The 14,909-nt window shown below is 40.5% G+C and overlaps 1 protein-coding gene across 1 annotated transcript; it reads right to left on the bottom strand.

Moving 5' to 3' along the window:
• Positions 1–11,811: 11,811 nt before the first annotated feature.
• LOC148787441 (uncharacterized) lies at positions 11,812–13,343 on the bottom strand. Its single transcript, XM_088882748.1, has 3 exons — positions 12,696–13,343; positions 12,382–12,474; positions 11,812–12,231 (listed from the first exon to the last, which is right to left on the bottom strand). The coding sequence occupies exons 1-3, from the start codon at positions 13,341–13,343 to the stop codon at positions 11,812–11,814; spliced, it is 1,161 nt and encodes a 386-aa protein (XP_088738874.1).
• Between the last annotated feature and the right edge of the window lie 1,566 nt (positions 13,344–14,909).

Below are 14,909 nucleotides of genomic sequence, written 5' to 3'. Positions count from 1 at the left end.
TATGCGCTATATAGCCTGTGGCGCATCCGTTGGCCTGTCGAGGGAGAATCCTGTTGTACGATTCTTTTTATTAATGAAAATTACGTTTACTCAAAAAAAATAAAGGGTTTCTTGAGATGGCGCAAGTACTAGTCAGTTCAAACAGACGAGATGAACTATTCTTACAGCTAGAACACTGCTGCCGGATTGTACTAGCTAAAGCAACCAAACTTGAACAGATTATGCTTCAACAGTGTGCAAAAATGCAGTGGATGAAACAGGGTGACCAATGCTCCCGGGTGTTCTTCCGAAAGATAGCCCAAAGGAGATCGGCAAGGAGAATTTTACAAATCAATGATGATCATGGAGTTACCCACACAGAACCAGAAGTAATAATCAATGAGTTTATCACGTATTACCAAAATCTTCTTGGTGGGGAACGTCAACGAACTGTGATAGATCTGCGTTTCCTTCGGCCATGGACTAAACACTTTTTGAGTGAAGAGGACACCAACTCTTTACTCTTGCCATTCACACCAGCGGATGTCAAGCAAGCGGTTTTTGATATTCCTGAGGATAAGGCACCGGGGCCGGACGGGTATTCATCGGTTTTTTTTAAAGCTGCATGGCCTATAGTGGGGCAGGAGGTGACCTCGGTGGTGCTGGATTTCTTTAATACGAACCGACTTCTGAAGCAGATAAATACTACACTTTTGGCACTCATACCAAAGGTACATTCCCCTATGACTGTTGGCGACTTCCGTTCTATCTCATGCTGTAATGTGTTGTACAAAATTATTGCCAAGTTAATTGTCCAACGGTTGAGTGTGATACTGGACAAACTCATTAGTCCATGCCAAGCGGCATTTGTGCCCGGACGTAGCATTGGAGACAATATTATGTTGGCACAGAAGCTTTTTACGGGATATAACCAGGCCCACCGACCACCCCAGTGTGCTTTAAAAGTGGACATTGGGAAAGCATATGACACAGTGGAGTGGGACTTCTTGATTGCTGTGATGGAGTTATTTGGGTTTCCTTCTACTTTCGTGAAGTGGATCAAGGCATGTGTTACAACACCCTCTTTCTCTGTTGGGTTGAATGGTAAACCCCATGGTTTCTTTCAAGGGGCCAGAGGGCTTCGACAGGGTGATCCTCTTTCGCCTTACTTGTTCGTGCTTGTGATGGAAGTCCTACACATGGGTTTATTACAGTTGATTGATCAGGATGAATTATTTTCCTTCCATTGGAAGTGTGATACTGCCAGGATTTTTCAGTTGGCATTTGATGATGATTTGTTGTTATTCTGTCGAGCTGATATGGATTCCATTGGAGTCTTTAAGACAGGACTGGATCGATTTGCTGAGTGGTTGGGGCTAAAGCTAAACGTGCAGAAAAGCCATCTTATTATTTCACGGTCAGCACAAGGACTACGCGAGGAGATGCTGGCCGCACTTAGGTTTCAAGAAGGGGTCCTACCACTGAGGTATTTGGGACTACCTCTTATTTCTTCTCGATTAACCATTGCTGATTGTCGTCCATTATTGTTGAATATTGATAAACGTATTGTTGGTTGGGAGGGAATGGCTCTATGATATGCTCGCAGGGTACAAATTATTAAGTCTGTACTCATGTCGCTGAGCTTATATTAGGCTTCGGTGTTCATATTGCCAAAGAAATTTACTAATGAAATTGAGAAGAAGCTGCACACTTTCTTATGGAAGGGGACAACAAATAGTGGTTATGCCAAGGTAGCCTGGAAAGATCTATGCAGACGAAAGGATGAGGGAGGGTTAGGATTCAAGGATATTTCTCTCTTGAATCGTGCATTAATGACGAAGAAACTCTATGATATCATCAAGTGTGATAGAACCTCAATATGGGTTGAATGGCCTTTACAAGGGTCGGTTACGAGACACTTCCGTTTGGACGATTAGGGAACATGGAGGATCATGGGGTTGGTAGAAAATTCTACATCTACGGGTTTTCCTCCGCCCTTTGGTCGACTATCAGATTGGAGACGGGAGGAGATTTTACCTCTGGCAGGACCCGTGGCATTATCTTGGCCCTCTTAGTGTCACGTTTTCACGGGGGCCGAGGCTACTCGGAATGGAAGAAGCAGCAAGACTCAGTACGGTGATTAGTGGAGGAGAGTGGCAATGGCCTCTCATCACAGATTTCCAGTGTATGGAGATCACACATGCATTACCCATGATCCATGGAGGGGAGGACCGTGTTATTTGGAAATTTGAACAGGGGCATCCCACAACTCAGGCTCTGTACAGGTTATTTGATCCCCTAGGATCGAAAGTAGGCTGGACTTCACTACTTTCGGGATCATTGAAGATTCCTCGTCATTTATTCATCTTATGGCTTCCTATCCTTGGCAAGTTGGCCACAATGCGTAAATCATGGTTAGTCCACCTTGGCCCTTGTGTCCTGTGTAACGAGGGAGCGATGGAGACGCATGGACATTTATTCTTCCAGTGCAGATTTAGTCGACAGTGTCTCGCTGCAATCCGGAGAATGGTACGATTTTCTTGGCCCAATAGAGACTGGCAAACGGATATTGATTGGGCTTCCAAGAGATGGAGGGATAAGCACATCGTTAATATGGCTTATCGGGCACTATTAGCAGCATGTATTTACCACATTTGGAGAGAGCGAAACTTGAGACGATTCGAGCATACCGAGAGAACAGCTAGCACCATGGCTTTATTAATAGTTGAGGATATTAGACAGCAGATTCTTAGCATTACTCTACCTACATCAGTCAGTACACGAACTTTATATAGACTATGGCGTATCCCATGGCCTACCGAGGGAAAAACCAACTGATGATCACATTGTTGTACTGTACAATTTTTTTTACTTAATGAAACTTACATTTACCTAAAAAAACAACCGCCTGCTTGACATCCGCTGGTGTAAATGGCAAGAGTAAAGAGCAAGCATCCTCTTCACTCAGTAAATATCTAGCCCAAGTTCGTAGGAACCGAAGGTCTATCACAGCTCGTCGTCGTTCCCCACTAAGAAGGTTTTCGTAGTACATGACAAATTCATTGACTACTGCTTCTGGTTCTGTGTGAGTGACTCCATGATCATCATTGATTTATAATATTGTCCTTGTCGATCTCCTTTGAGTAGCCTTACGAAAGAATACTCGGGAGCATTGGTCACCCCCTTCATCTACTGCATTTGAGCTCGCTGTTGGAGCATAATCTGTTCAAGCTTGGCTGCTTTAGCGAGTACTAACCGGCAGAAATGTTCCAGCTGCAAGAATATTTCATCCCGCCTGTTCGAACTAATAAGTCCCCTTTGTTTCTCCTCTGCTCTCTAAACACCGGTTTAAGTGCTTTGAGTTTTCTTGTTACCGTGTATATAGGCACTCCTATGATGTTATGTTGCCAAACCCGCTGCACACTGGGATTAAAATCTGGTGATAAGGTGAGGTAATTATCGAATTGAACGTACCTCCATATTGTTGTTGACTATCTCCGTATAGCACCAGCGGTGAGTGATCTGAAGTACGTGGGGTGAGGCTAGTGTAGAATGATGTCTGGAATCGAGCCATCCATCTATCATTAATCAGCATGCAGTCTAATCGTTTTCAGAGATTCTGTGGAGTCGCACTACAATTATGCCACGTGTACCATTCATCCTGCATGGGTAATGGTAGTAATCCTATATTCTGGATACAAGTATTAAATTCATCCATAGCTATTCGAATATCTCCAGATGTGCCGCAAACTTCACCAAATCTTGCACTGCATTAAAATCCCCTCCAACTAACCATGGGATGTCAACACACTGTAAAGCTATATTCTCCAGGGCACCCCATAACTCCCTCCTATCAGCTATCTCATTAGCCCCATAAATAACAGTGCCAACAATCGACTCATGAAGTGCACGGATATTAACATGACAGTGGGTATATTGAGTACCACATTCAACCACATTAACATCAACAAAGTTATCATCTCAGGTAATCCACACACGATTACCTACCGATCCATAATCCACAAACCATTTCCAATAGGGCAACAAGACAGATTGAATTTGAGATGCATTATTGATATGTACTCGAGTTTCAAGGAGACCAAGAAATTGTAACCTGAACTCAGTAACGATATCCTTGACTGCTAATTGATGGTCTCGCTTGTTCAAGCCACGTACATTCCATATAGCCGCATTCAATATGGATCATCAGGTATGGGGCTGCTTGGCTTAGGACCCCGATTCGATTCCTCTGTATCATCAATTAGGTGTAAAGAATCAAAAGCATTATAGATAACCAGTGCCTTACCCCTTTCCGCACGGCTTGGACCTGCGGCAACTGTTTCATGGCCCTCTCTCGCTGCTACCACCACTCGCGCTGGTTGTCGTCCAGTTATCTCTCGATCAGGCATAGGTGGCGCTCGAGATGGTCCCAGTTTAGGCACGTAAACCGAAGCTGACAGCTTAACATGGTTTGTTAAGGGCACACTCTTTAGCCGAATGGCCGAGTGTCAAACAACTAGTGCACTTAGGAGGTAACCATTCATATTCGACGTCAATTTTGCACGGATATTCACCGCCCTCCTCATCTGGTGTTATGATGATAATGTGTTTTGGCAATTGTGACGTCACATCCAACATCACGCATACACGAGCGAAGTCCAATCTCGTGCATGTTCTCGTAATAGCGTCGAGATATAGGGGTCGGCCAACACCACTGGCCACAGTATTGAGGCCCTCCTCCGTTCACAACTCCACTGGTAGATGTCGCAATTTAATCCAAACAGGAACCTGAGTGTGTTTTAGTTTTCGCAACACCAGCCCCGACTCCCATTTCTGTAGTACAATCGGTTGCCCGTGGAACAACCATGGTCCTCCTTCAATAACTTCTTCCATATGTGAAATTATCTTGAATTGGAAAAAGAAAAATCCATTCATTGTGGCAGTAACCTCGCATAATCCAGGCCAAACAGACATGGCATATTCTTTAAAATGAAGAAGAATGGCTGCTTTCCAAGAAAATAACCAACAACAGTTGATTTCCATCTAGTAGATCCATTCCGAATAGATTCAAGTGTGGGTCTCACAACTACTTCACCATTTTGTATAGTAGGAGCAACGTAAGAGAGCATTTTTCGAGTGGAATTATGAAAGCATGTGCGATCTTGTCTTCTATGCACAGATCGGGATATGTATGCAGTGGAATATTGCCAATAAATAATCCCAAAGGAGCATAATCCCCTTTGGAAGCCAAATGAATTTGAAACTTCACATCACCTCTAATCTCTCTTGCCACATGAACTGCTGATGTATGCAGTTCTGATGATGTCATCAGGTGACATAAGGTCGTTGACATCATCTACCAAGTCACTTGATGATGCAGTAGTTTTTTCCAACTCATCTGCTGACGCAGCATTTATTGCCACCTTAGCAGCCTCATCATCAACCCCTGCCACGTCTGTAACTGTCGCCGGAGAGTCGGTTTCTGGCAGTAGGTCACCGAAAAACTGTTCAGTGGCAGGCAACAATCCATTCCCGCCGGTAGTCTGGTTTTTCGCCGGAAAAATCATAGAGTTTGCAGCCTTTGTTTTCCCTTCCATTTCCACCACCATCCCACGCTTCTCCGGCACCAAAAATCATCGAAAAGCTTGGCGCAACCCCTGTACCAGTGGTGGCTTGTCGCTCGGTAACAGTAGTGAAGGGGGTCGCCGGCGCAGAGATTGCTCGCCATATTTCGTTTCCCCCCTTTTTCATTTCAACTCCATGAGTGCCTTCTTGGATGTTTCATCGCCATCATCTACCACTGCGTTGGCCAATCGAAGAAACTCAGCCATGGGAAAAGGTGAGTCTTTGTGTTCGCCATTGGAGGACCTCGAGATGGCGCCATCAAACCCTAATTTTGGGGTCCGCCTCAAATCAGCACTTTCTCCAGTCAAGATGTGATCTTTTTCCTTCCCCATGCCATCTTCAACCTCTGTAATCCTTGAATTGTGCTCAATCATTGCCATAACGCTTGTATGCAGCAGTGTCATTTCATCTTCCCCAACGGGTTTATGCGCAGAAAAACCCTAATTTTTGCGGCGCAATTTTCAGCACAACTCCAGCATTCAAAGTGAGTCCTTTCTCGTTAGGAATGGAAGTTACGTCTTCCACAGAGGTTAATCCGCCATCAGACGCCGGCAAGACGCCGGAAATCTGCAGATCCGATTCCCTTAGATCTTCGCAAATCTGTTGACGGAAACCAAGCGTGCCACCATCTTTTCGACTTCCAACATTTGCCATATAATCGTCAATGGTGGCCAGCGTGTCCTCGCCGTCGTCTTCTTCGCCGGCCGGAATCTTTTGGGTAGTGTGTGAATTTTGTGGTGTGCTAGTGTATAAGAGAGAAATGAGAGAATTTGGAGAGTCCATTTTTTTTTTTGACTTGTCATTACGCTTAGTAAATTTACCACATAAATTTTTGGGTCTAGACCAACGTTTGGGTAAAGTTTCGTCGAATTCTGAGAACGTTCAAAATTTAGCTGTTTTGCACGGTTTTATTAAAGCAAGTTCGTTTCCCTTTTATACAAACTTGTAATTATTATTACGCTTAGCAAATATACCACACAAATTCTTGGGTCTAGACCAACATTTGGGTCAACTTTCGTCGAATTCTGAGAATGTTCATAATTTAGCTGTTTTGTACGGTTTTATTAGAGCAAATTTGTTTCCCTTTTATACAAACTTATAGTTATTATTAAGCTTAGCAAATTCATCAAACAAAATCTTGGGTCTAGACCAATGTTTGGGTCAAGTTTTGTAGAATTCTGAAAACGTTCAAAATTTAGCTGTTTTATACAGAATTCGACGAAACTTGACCAAAACGTTGGTCTAGACCTAAGAATTTATGTGCTAAATTTGCAAAGCTTAATAATAAGTACAAGTTTGTATAAAAGGTAAACGAACTTGCATTAATAAAACCGTGCAAAACAGCTAAATTTTGAACGTTCTTAGAATTCGACGAAACTTGACCAAAACGTTTGTCCACACCCAAGAATTTGTGTGGTAAATTTGCTAAGCTTAATAATAACTACAAGATTGTATAAAAGGGAAATAAATTTGCTCTAATAATACAGCTAAATTTTGACCGTTTCCAGAATTCGACGAAACTTGACCAAAACGTTGGTCTAGACCCAAGAATTTATGTGGTAAATTTGCTAAGCTTAATAATAACTAAAAATTTGTATAAAAGGGAAACAAAATTGTTCTAATAAAACCATACAAAACAGCTAAATTTTGAACGTTCTCAGAATTTGACGAAACATGACCCAAACCAAGCAGCGGATCCTTAGTATCTCTCTACCTAGTTCAGTCAGTACATGAGCTTTATATAGACTGTGGCGTATCCCTTGGCCTGTCAGGGGAGAAACTAGCTGATAACCACATTGTTGTACTGCACTATTATTTTTTTATTTTACTTAATGAAACTTACATTTACCCAAAAAAAAACTTGACCCAAACGTTGGTCTAGACCCAAGAATTTTTGTGGTAAATTTGCTAAGCTTAATTATAACTACAAGTTTGTATAAAAAGGAAACAAACTTGCTCAAATAAAACCGCGCAAAACAGCAAAATTTTGAACGTTCTCAAAATTCGACGACACTTGACCCAAACGTTGGTCTAGACCCAAGAGTTTTTGTGGTAAATTTGTTAAGCTTAATAATAACTACAAGTTTGTATAAAAGGGAAACAAAAAGGGAAACACACTTGCTCTAATAAAACCGCACAAAACAGCAAAATTTTGAACGTTCTCAGAATTCGACGAAACTTGACCAAAATGTTCGTATACACCCAAGAATTTATGTGGTAAATTTACTAAGCTTAATAATAACTACAAGTTTGTATAAAAGGAAAACGGACTTGCTTTAATAAAACCGTGCAAAACAACTAAATTTTGAATGTTCTTAGAATTTGACGAAACTTGACCCAAACGTTGGTGTAGACCCAAGAATTTGTGTGGTAAATTTGCTAAGCGTATTAATAGCTACAAGTTTGTATAAGAGGGATACAAAATTGTTCTAATAAAACCGTGCAAAACAGCTAAATTTTGAACATTTTCAGAATTCGACGAAACTTGACCCAAACGTTGGTCTAGACCCAAGAATTTGTGTGGTAAATTTGCTAAGCGTAATAATATCTACATGTTTGTATAAAAGGGAAACAAACTTGCTCTAATAAAATCGCGCAAAACACCTAAATTTTGAACGTTCTTAGAATTCGACGAAACTTGACCGAAACGTTGGGTTATACCCAAGAATTTGTGTGGTAAATTTGTTAAGCTTAATAATAACTACAAGTTTGTATAAAAGGGAAACAAACTTGCTCTAAAACCGCACAAAACACCTATATGTTTGGTTTTGTGTTTTGGCCCATTTTAGAGATGGGCCAAAACACAAAACTTTGTTTGGTTTTGTGTCTCCACACCTTCACTAGGTGTGCAGTAAATTTTGATATTTTTTTTTTCTTTCTTCTCTCTTTCATATTTTTGGATTTCTTCTCTCTCCCTCTTCTTTCTTTTCTGTCAGCTTTTTCTCTTTCTTTTCTTTCTTCTTTCTTCTCTGTCCTTTTTTTAATTTTTTTTTTTAAATTATTTATATTATATGTATTATATATTTTTTTATATATAATATATGTGAAATATAATTAATAATTAATACTAAAAAATAATTATTAACTTATGAAACTATTAATATTAAAGATATTTACTATCAATGCTACTTGGTTAAAATATTTAAAATTTTTCAACCTAACGGAAAAATTATAGCAGTTGCGTACACTACTGACAATATATCAGTATTATATACCTAATTCGTATTTTTATTACTTCAAAAACTATTAAAATTTATCAGTTTATATATAAAAGTCTAATGAATGTAGTTTCAACATGTTATATAGTGCATTTAACGGTTGATTATAATTTTTTTTAATTTAGACCATTTAAATCTTTTGTACTCATAATTTTTCCTATTTCAATGAAATATTTGAAAAATTTGACATACATACTTAATCGTAAATTTTTTATTTAAATTTTATATATTATGTTTTTTCATTCCAAAGATAAAGTCTAACAAAATCATTTTGGAGACAATACTACAATGTATTTATTTATGCATTAAAATTATAATTATTATTTAAAATATAAAAAGAAATGCCTCAATAAAAAAATTACTTAACATAAATATATATATTATATTTCACTAAGAAACAAAATACCTATATGCATACACATATATATTACTAAATATATATATTAAAGGATATGATTTGACAATGAACAGTAACTCATGTCTCCCAAATCCCAACATCAAACCTACACCACTTATTTTATAATATTTTATATTATATCAAACACAAATCCAAACATACCATCTATCTCAAAACACATACTTACTCATCTCTCTTTTTCTCTCTCTATCTCCAAAACACAAAAACAAAAACACCCAAAACATTAATCCAAACATAATGCTAAATTTTGAACATTCTCATAATTCGACGAAACTTGACCCAAACATTGGTCTAGACCCAAGAATTTGTGTGGCAAATTTGATAAGCTTAATAATAATTACAAGTTTGTATAAAAAGAAAACGAACTTGCTTTAATAAAACCGTGCAAAACACCTAAATTTTGAACGTTCTCAGAATTTGAGGAAACTTGACCCAAACGTTGGTCTAGACCCAAGAATTTGGGTGGTAAATTTGCTAAGCGTAATAATAGCTACAAGTTTGTATAAAAGGGAAACAAACTTGCTCTAATAAAACCGCACAAAATAGCTAAATTTGAAAGTTCTCAGAATTCGACGAAACATGACTAAAACGTTCGTCTAGACCCAAGAATTTATGGTAAATTTGCTAAACTTAATAATAACTACAGGTTTGTATAAAAAGAAAACAAACTTGCTCTATTAAAACCGCGCAAAACAGCTAAATTTTAAACACTCTCAGAATTCGATGAAATATGACTCAAACGTTGGTCTACACCCAAGAATTTGTGTGGCAAATTTGCTAAGCTTAATAATAACTACAAGATTGTATAATAGGAAAACAAACTTGCTCTAATAAAACCGCGGAAAACAGCTCAATTTTGACCATTCTCAGAATTCAACGAAACTTGTCCAAAACGTTGGTCTAGACCCAAGAATTTAAGTGGTAAATTTTTTTTTTTGGGTAAATATAAGTTTCATTAAGAAAAAATAGTACAGTACAACAATGTGATACGCCATAGTCTAAATTAAGCTCGTGTACTGATATATCTAGGTAAAGTAATACTATGAATCCGCTGTTTGATATCCTCAACTATTAATAAAGCCATGGTACTAGGTGTCTTCTCGGTGTGCTCGAATCGTCTCAAGTTTCTCTCCCTCCAAATGTGGTAAACACATGATGCTAATAGTGCTCGATATGATATGTTAATAATGTGTTTACCCCTCCATCGCCGGGAGGCCCATGCAATGTCCGTTGTCCAGTCTCTATTGGGCCAAGAAAATCGAACCATTCTCCGAATTGCTATGAGACACTGTGGACTAAATGTGCACTGAAAGAATAAGTGGGCATGTGTCTCCGTCGCTCTATCATTACACAGAATACATGGGCCTAGGTGGGCTAGCTGTGGTTTATCCGTCGTAGCCAATTTTCCAAGAATAGCAAGCCATAGGATGAATAGGTGACGTGGAATCTTAAGTGATCCCGAAAGTAGCAACGACCAGCCTACTTTCGGTCCTAGTGGATCAAATAGCCTGTACAGCGCCTGAGCTGTAGGTATTTCATGCTCAAAACGCCACACAATGCGATCCTCCCCTCCATAGATTGTGGGTAATGTATGTGTGATCTCTAAACACTCGAAATCTGTGATAGGAGGCCACTGCCACTCTCCTCCACTAATCACCATACTGAGTTTAACTGACTCCTGCAATCTTAGTAGTCTCGGTCCCCGTGGAAATGTGTGTCTAAGAGGGCCAAAATAATGCCACGGGTCCTGCCATAAGTACAATCTCCTGCCATCTCCGATCTGATAATCCACCATAGGGCAGAGGAAAACCCGTAGTCGGAGAATTTTCCTCCATCCCCATGAGCCTCCATGCTCCCTAATCGTCCAAATGGAGGTGTCTCGTAACCGACCCTGGTAAAGCCATTCAACCCAAATCGATGTCCTATCGCACCTGATAATATCACAGAGTTTCTTAGTCATTAGTGAACGATTCAATATAGAAATATCCTTCAATCCTAGTCCTTCCTCCTCCTTCGGTCGGCATAGATCTTTCCAGGCAACTTTAGCATACCCACTGGTTGTTGTTCCTTTCCACAAGAAAGCTCGCAGCCTCTTCTCAATTTCGTTAGTAACTTTCTTTGGAAGGATGAATACTGAAGCCCAATATAAACTCAGCGACATGAGTACATATTTTATAATTTGTACCCTACCGACATATGAAAGGGCCATACCCCCCCAACCAGCAATACGTTTATCAATCTTCAACAATAATGGTCGACAATCAGCAATCGTTAATCGAGAAGATAAAAGAGGAGTCCCAAATACCTTATCAGTAGGACACTCTCTTGAAATCCGAGCTCTGCCAGCATCTCCTCACGTAATCCTTGTGCTGAACGTGAGATAATAAGGTGGCTTTTCTGCACGTTAAGCCTGAGCCGGGACCAATCAGCAAATCGATCCAATCCTGTCTTAAATACTCCAATAGAGTCCATATCAGCACGACAGAATAACAACACAAATCATCAGCAAATCCCCACTGAACAATCCTGGCTGTACCAATGGAAAGAAAATACTTCATTCTGATCAATCAACTATATGAAACCCAAATGTAGGACTTCCATTACAAGCACAAACAGGTATGGTGAAAGAGGGTCACCCTGTCGAAGCCCTCTGGCCCCCTTGAAGAAACTATGAGGTTTCCCATTCAGCATAATAGAAAATGAGGGTGTCGTGACACATGCCTCAATCCATTTTAAGAAAGTAGATGGGAACCCAAATAGCTCCATCACAGCAATCATGAAATCCCACTCTACCGTGTCATATGCCTTTCGAATGTCCACTTTCAAAGCACACCGGGGTGGTAGAAGAGCTTGGTTATATCCGGTAAAAAGTTCCTGCGCCAACATAATATTGTCTCCAATGCTTCTTCCAGGCACAAAAGCCGCTTGGCACGGACTAATTAGTTTGTCCAGTATCACACTCAACTTTTGGACGATGAGATTGGCAATAATCTTATACAATACATTACAGCAAGATATAGGGCGAAAATCACCAACAGTCATAGGGGAATATATACCTTTGGTATGAGTGCCAAAAGCCTAGTATTTATCTTGCTTCAGAAGTCGGCCCGTACTAAAGAAATCCAGCACTGCCGATGACACCTCCTGTCCCACTATAGGCCATGCAGCTTTGAAAAAGCCCGACGAATACCCGTCCGACCCCGGAGCCTTATCCTCAGCAATGTCAAAAACTGCCTGCTTGACATCAGCTAATGTGAATAGCTCAAGTAAGAGCTAGCATCCTCTTCACTCAAAAGCTGTCTAGCCCAAGGTCTAAGGAATCGGAGATCTATCACATCTCGTCGTCGTTCCCCACCAAGAAAGTTTTGGTAATAAGTGACAAACTCATTGATTACTGCTCCTGGTTCTGTGTGTGTGTCTCCATGATCATCATTGATTTGTAAGATTCTCCTCACCAATCTCCTTTGAGCAATCTGACGGAAGAACACCCGAGAGGATTGGTCTCCCCCCTTCATCCACTGTATTTTTGCTCGCTGTTGAAGCATCCGCTGTTCAAGTTTGGCTGCTTTAGCTTGTACTGACCTGCAGCAGTGTTCCAGCTGTAAGTATAGTTCATCCCTCCTGTTTGAGCTTACAAGCAATTGCGCCATCTCAAGAAACCCTTTAGCCATCTGGACATTGTGTGATAAGTCCCCTTTGTTCCTCCTCTGCTCTCTAAACACCGGTTTAAGAGTTTTGAGTTTCCTTGTTACCGCATACATCGGCACTCCTATGATGTTATGCTGCCAGACCTGTTGTACACTGGGAATAAACTCTGATGATAGAATGAGGTAATTGTCAAATCGAAACATACCTCCATATTGTTGTTGACTATCCCCGTTAAGCACCAGCGGTGAGTGATCTGAAGTTCGTAGGGTGAGACTAGTATAAAATGATGTCAGGAACTGAGCCATCCATCTATCATTAATCAGTATTCGGTCCAATCTTTTCCAAAGGTTCCGTGGATTAGCACTGCAATTATGCCACGTATACCATTCTCCCTGCATAGGTAACGGTAGTAATCCTGCATTCTGAATGCAGCCATTAAACTCTTCCATAGCCATTCGAATATCACCCGATGCTCCACATACTTCACTCAGATCTCACACCGCATTGAAATCCCCTCCAATAAGCCACGGTACATCAACACTCTGCATGGCAATAGTTTCTAGAGCATCCCACAACTCCCTCCTGTCCGCTACCTCCGTAGCTCCATAAATCACAGTAATAGCAACTGACTCATGCAGTCAACGTATATAAACAAGGCAGTGGATAAATTGTGTACCGCATTCAACTACATCAAAATCTAGAAAATTTTCATCCCACGCAATCCAAATCCGATTACCAACCACTCCATAGTTCACAAACCATTTCCCTTGAGGTAATAAGAAAGATTGAATACCAGCAACATTATTAATACGAACACGAGTTTCAAGAAGACCAAGAAACTGTAACCTGAACTCAGCAACGATGTCTTTTATAGCCAGCTGATGGTCTCTTTTGTTCAGGCCACGAACATTGCATATTGTTGCATTCAACATGGATCACCAAGATTGGGGCTCTTATGATTAGGACCCCATGACATTTTATCTGCATCATCAAGTAAGTGTAGAGCATCAAACATATTATATATTACAATCTCCTTACCCTTCTCCTCTGGATTCGACCTCACGCCAACTCGATTAGCGTTACGCCCATCTCTTTGATTATCCACTCCTCGAGATGGTAAGATTATCTCCTGATCGTGTATAGGTGGCAGCCTCGTATTATGCCCCTTCTCAGGGGCTATCGGGGGAGCAACATTAACTTTCGGCACGTACACAGATACTGGTAGCTTCATCAGTTTCATTTTTCTGTTAAAATGGACAATCCTTGGTTGTGTGTCCCATCGTCATGCATGTCGTGCATTTCAAGGGAAGCCATTCGTATTCAATATCAACCTTACAAGGTGTTTCCCCTCCTTCATTATCCGGCGTCATAATAATGATATGGTTTATCAACTGTTGATTTACGTCAATCATTACACATACATGAGCGAAATCCAGTCTCGTGCATGCTTTTGTTATCGCATTCGGGTAAAGTGGTTTACCCACTCCACTTGCAACTATACTCAATCCTTCCGTCGTCCAGAATTCCATCGAAAGGTGGCGAAGTTTAATCCAGACTGGCACTTCTGTATGCTTCAGCTTTCTCATAGCCATCCCTGGTTCCCACTTCTGATGCACATTCGGCTGCCCCTGGAATAGCCATGGACCCCCTTCTATCACTTCTTCCATATCAATTACAATTTTAAATTGAAAGAAAAAGAAATCATTTACTGTTGCTGTAACCTCCCGTAATGCCGGCCAGACCGATTGAGCATACTCTTTTAGGTGATGATAATACGGTCGTTTTCCCAGAAAGTAACCCACTGCTGTTGATTTCCATCGTTTGGACCCCTCGCGTATAGTATCTATTGAAGGTCGTACCACAACTTCCCCATTTTGCACCGTTGGGGCTATGTAGGATAATGTTTTGTGGGATGAATTGTTGAAATCACGAGCAATTTTATCATCAAGAATTAAGTTTGAATTAGCGTGCAGTGGTATATTACCGACAAACAATCCCGTAGAAGTTGAAGCAAATTTAGG

This window comes from Sesamum indicum, linkage group LG7, assembly GCF_026168435.1.
Source record: "Sesamum indicum cultivar Baizhima isolate 11 linkage group LG7, ASM2616843v1, whole genome shotgun sequence".
NCBI lineage: Eukaryota > Viridiplantae > Streptophyta > Magnoliopsida > Lamiales > Pedaliaceae > Sesamum > Sesamum indicum.
The sequence above is the reverse complement of the archived record's forward strand: the minus strand, read 5'-3'. Positions and strand labels throughout refer to the sequence as shown.

Excerpts from the sequence above, each read along its gene's own strand:
- LOC148787441 (XM_088882748.1), bottom strand. The coding sequence starts at position 13,343 with ATGGCTATGGAAGAGTTTAATGGCTGCATTCAGAATGCAGGATTACTA. Across the intron at positions 12,475-12,695 it reads AGATTGCTCAAAGGAGATTG|GCAGTTTTTGACATTGCTGA; the intron begins GTGAGGAGAATC and ends GATGTCAAGCAG. Across the intron at positions 12,232-12,381 it reads GGCCTATAGTGGGACAGGAG|ATTATTGCCAATCTCATCGT; the intron begins GTGTCATCGGCA and ends GTATTGTATAAG.